Genomic DNA, 4,324 nt, shown 5'->3' with positions numbered 1-4,324 from the left:
GTGCAGCCCACACCCCGCCATTGCGGTATTTGCACTCAAGTGGGGCATCCAACCGACATGTGCCATCAGCTTCAAGATGAAGATTATGATGAAGCGAAAGTCATGGGAGGTTATTATGGGTCAAACCAGAGAGGATACGAGCAGCCACGGGGTGATCAGAGATGGAATAATAATCAAGGATATGGAGGAAATCAACATGGAGGTTATCAACAAAGACCACCATTTCCTCAACATCAACAAAGGCCGCCCTTTCAACCTCAAAATTTCCAGCCTAGGCCACCACCACAACAACCTCCACAAGCGGGTTCATCAAGTATGTCATTGGAGGATATTGTTAAAAGCCTTGCCACTAGCACACAAAGTTTCCAATATGAAACCAACGCTAGCATAAAAAGCTTGGAGCAACAGGTGTCACAACTTGCTCAATCTGTAAGTAGAATGGAATCATAAGGCAAGCTGCCATCCCAAACCGAGAAGAACCCGAAACATAATGCATGTGCCATTACTTTGAGAGAAGGAAAAAGCTATGAAGGCCCAAGGATTTCGGATGAAGAAGAGGAAGAAAAGGAGATTGAGGTAGAAGAAGCTGTCAAATAAGAGGAAAGGAAAAATACTTCAAAGTCAAAGAAGCCAATAGATATCAAAGTGAAAGTAACTCCAGCACCATTTCCTTCAAGATTAACAAGTACAAAAAGAGAACGAGAAGATGATGAGATCATGGCCATATTTCGGATGGTTGAAATCAACATTCCCCTTTTAGATGCTATTACACAAATTCCTAGATATGCTAAGTTTCTTAAGGAACTTTGCACATCTAAGAAAAAGCTTAAAGGAAATCAAACTATAAAAGTTGGGGAAAACGTTTCAGCCCTGTTACAAAAACGGCTACCAAAAAAATGCAAGGATCAGGGAGTATTCACGGTTCCTTGTAAAATGGGTAACCTTTTTGTGCCACGTGCCATGCTAGACCTTGGGGCATCAATTAATGTCTTACCTTATTCAATCTATAAAACAATGGGAATTGGACCTTTATCAAAAACCGGAGTCATCATTCAACATGCCGACCGGTCTTTGGTACACCCAAAAGGTGTATTGGAGGACGTGTTAGTGCAGGTCAATGAACTTGTATTTCCCGCTGATTTTTATGTTTTGGACATGGGTGATGACAACACCCCACAATCGAGCTCCATCCTTTTGGGGAGACCTTTCATGAGTACCGCAAAAACAAAAATAGATGTAGCAAATGGTACTTTGTCTATGGAGTTCGATGGTGAGGTGATCAACTTTAATATCTTTGAAGCTATGCGTTATCCTAGTGATATTCATTCCTTAAACTTCGTAGATGTTATTGATTCATGTAGTGATGATTGTTTTGACTTGTCAAGCCAAGATGTGCTAACTACCATCTTGAGCAAGCATTTTGATGAGACAGGGATCAAGAATCTAGCTTATAAGTACACTTTGGAGGATGAATTAATTGAAGAAATCAACTCCTTGGAAAAAGCACAACCTATGAGAGTTGAGCCACCCCGCGTGAAGCTCAAAAATTCCGATCTGAAACTCCTTCCATCCATAGTACAACCACCAAGTCTTGACTTGAAGACTCTTCCTGACCATCTCAAGTATGTCTATCTTGGAGAGGAAGAGACACTACCGGTGATAATTTCAACCAAACTAGTAAAAGAAGAAGAAAAAGAGTTGGTTGGAATTTTGAAAAAGTACAAGGAGGCTATTGGTTGGACCATTGCAGACATAAAGGGGTTGATTCCATCATTATGCATGCATAAAATATTGATTGAAGAGGACTTTAAGCCAACCCGCGAAGCCTAAAGGAGATTGAATCCACCCATGATGGAGGTGGTGAAAAAGGAGATCATGATACTCTTGAATGCTGGTGTAATCTATCCCATTTCTGATAGTAAATGGGTAAGTCCCGTGCAAGTTGTCCCGAAAAAAGCCGGGGTCACAGTTGTTAAAACCCCCGAAGGGGATTTGGTACCCACCCGTGTGCAAAACGGGTGGAGGGTTTGTATCGATTATAGGAAGCTGAATGCTTCCACCCACAAAGACCATTTCCCTTTGCCATTCATCAATCAGATGTTGGAAAGATTGGCCGATAAATCTCACTATTGTTGCCTTGATGGTTTTTGTGGGTTTCATCAAATTCCGGTTGCCCCAGAAGACCAAGAGAAAACCACATTCACATGCCCTTTTGGCACCTTTGCGTATAGACGCATGCCCTTCGGCTTGTGCAATGCACCCGCAACTTTTCAAAGATGTATGGTGAGCATATTTTCAGAGTATGTTGAAAATATCATAGAGGTTTTCGTGGACGATTTCACTGTTTATGGAAATTCTTTTGGTGAATGTTTGCAAAACCTCACCAAAATTTTACAAAGGTGCATTGACATAAATCTAGTCCTTAATTATGAAAAATGTCATTTTATGGTTGACAAGGGCTTGATACTTGGACATGTGGTGTCACAAAAAGGTTTAAAGGTTGACAAGGCAAAAATCGATGTCATTAAGAGCTTACCATACCCGACAAATGTTCGGGAAGTGCGTTCTTTTTGTGGTCATGCAGGTTTTTATTGGCGGTTCATCAAAGACTTTTCCAAAATCACAGTGTCGATGTGTCAAGTTTTACAAAAGGAGGCTAATTTCTAGTTTGGTGATGCATGTAAAAGTGCATTTGATCGTTTGAAGGATTTGTTGACATCTGCCCCCATCATTCAACCGCCAAATTGGTATCTTCCAATCGAGATCATGTGCGATGCTAGCAATACCGCGGTTGGGGCGGTTTTGGGACAAAAGGTGGACCGAGGTCATGATGTTATTTACTATGCATCCAAGACCCTTGATAGTGCACAAAGCAACTATACCACAACAGAGAAAGAGTTGCTCGCTATTGTCTTCGCATTAGAGAAGTTCCGACAGTACCTCCTTGGAACCAAAGTGATCATATATTCGGACCATGCAACTATAAAGCATTTAGTTACCAAGAAAGATTCGAATCCGAGGTTAATACGGTGGATGTTGCTTTTGCAAGAGTTCGATATTGAGATCAAGGACAAAAGTGGGAAGGAGAATTTAGTTGCGGATCATCTAAGCCGTATTTTATCACCCGAAGATGGTATACCAATCCATGACACATTTTCAGACGAGCACTATTCGTAGCCAAAGAAGTACCATGGTATGCAGACATCGTCAACTACTTGGTCACGAATCAATTTCCCCCAGATTCCACACGTTGGCAAAAGGATAAAATCAAGAAGGAGGCCAACCGATATGTATGGGATGAGCCTTACCTTTGGAAGTATTATGCAGACCAAATGATCCGAAGGTGTGTTGAGAAAAAAGAGGTACAATCCATCCTTAACTTTTGTCATTCCTATGCTTGTGGAGGTCATTTCGGACCCCAAAGGACAACTAGAAAAGTCTTAGATAGCGGATTCTATTGGCCTACCATTTTTCACGATTCTTATGTGTTATGTGCACATTGTGATAAGTGCCAAAGATCTGGGTCCTTAAGCTCTAGGAATCAAATGCCCCTTACCCCCATCTTAGTATGTGAGATATTTGATGTATATAGTATTGACTTTATGAGACTATTTCCGCCCTCTTTTGGTTGTTCATATATCTTGTTGGCGGTGGACTATGTGTCCAAATAGGTGGAGGCCAAGGCCACCCGTACTAATGATTCCAAAGTTGTGGTGGATTTCCTTAAGGCATAGATTTTCTCCCGATTTGGCACTCCAGAGGCTCTCATAAGTGATCGTGGGACTCATTTTTGCAATCGGATGCTTGAAGTCGTTTTGAAAAAGTATAGGGTGACTCATAAAGTCTCAACAGCCTATCACCCCCAAACCAATGGGCAAGCTGAGGTCTCAAATAGGCAAATCAAAAGTATTTTAGATAAAATAGTCAATCCAAACCGCAAGGACTGGAGTGTAAGGCTGGATGATGCCTTATGGGCATACCGTACCGCGTTTAAAACTCCCATTGGCATGTCCCCATACCGGCTAGTGTTTGGGAAACCGTGTCGTCTTCCGGTTGAGCTCGAGCACAAAGTTTTTTTGGGCTGTAAAGAAATTCAACTTGAATGAAGATGAAGCGAGAAACAAAGGGAACCTAGACATTCAAGAGCTAGAGGAGATCAGAAATGATGGGTATAAAAGTGAAATGACTTACAAAGAGAAGAGAAAGGCGTATCATGACAAAATGATCTCTCGGAAGACTTTTGAAAAAGGACAAAAAGTGCTTCTTTACCACTCGAGGTTCAAGTTGACATCAGGGAAGTTAAGATCAAGATGGGTTGGTCCTT

At 41.6% G+C, this 4,324-nt stretch overlaps 1 protein-coding gene across 1 annotated transcript; it reads left to right on the top strand.

Moving 5' to 3' along the window:
* Positions 1–717: 717 nt before the first annotated feature.
* Positions 718–1,830, top strand: LOC145121362 (uncharacterized). Its single transcript, XM_079057121.1, has one exon. It carries the CDS (start codon positions 718–720, stop codon positions 1,828–1,830), a length of 1,113 nt encoding a protein of 370 aa, XP_078913247.1.
* The last annotated feature ends 2,494 nt before the right edge of the window (positions 1,831–4,324 follow it).

This window comes from Lactuca virosa, chromosome 6 (assembly GCF_052849685.1).
Source record: "Lactuca virosa cultivar CGN04683 chromosome 6, Lactuca_virosa_CGN04683_v6, whole genome shotgun sequence".
In the NCBI taxonomy this organism is placed as follows: Eukaryota; Viridiplantae; Streptophyta; class Magnoliopsida; order Asterales; family Asteraceae; genus Lactuca; species Lactuca virosa.
This window is presented reverse-complemented; position numbering and strand designations above follow the sequence as displayed.

What these genes read in the sequence shown, in the direction of transcription:
- LOC145121362 (XM_079057121.1), top strand. Translation starts at nt 718, where the DNA reads ATGGCCATATTTCGGATGGTTGAAATCAACATTCCCCTTTTAGATGCT.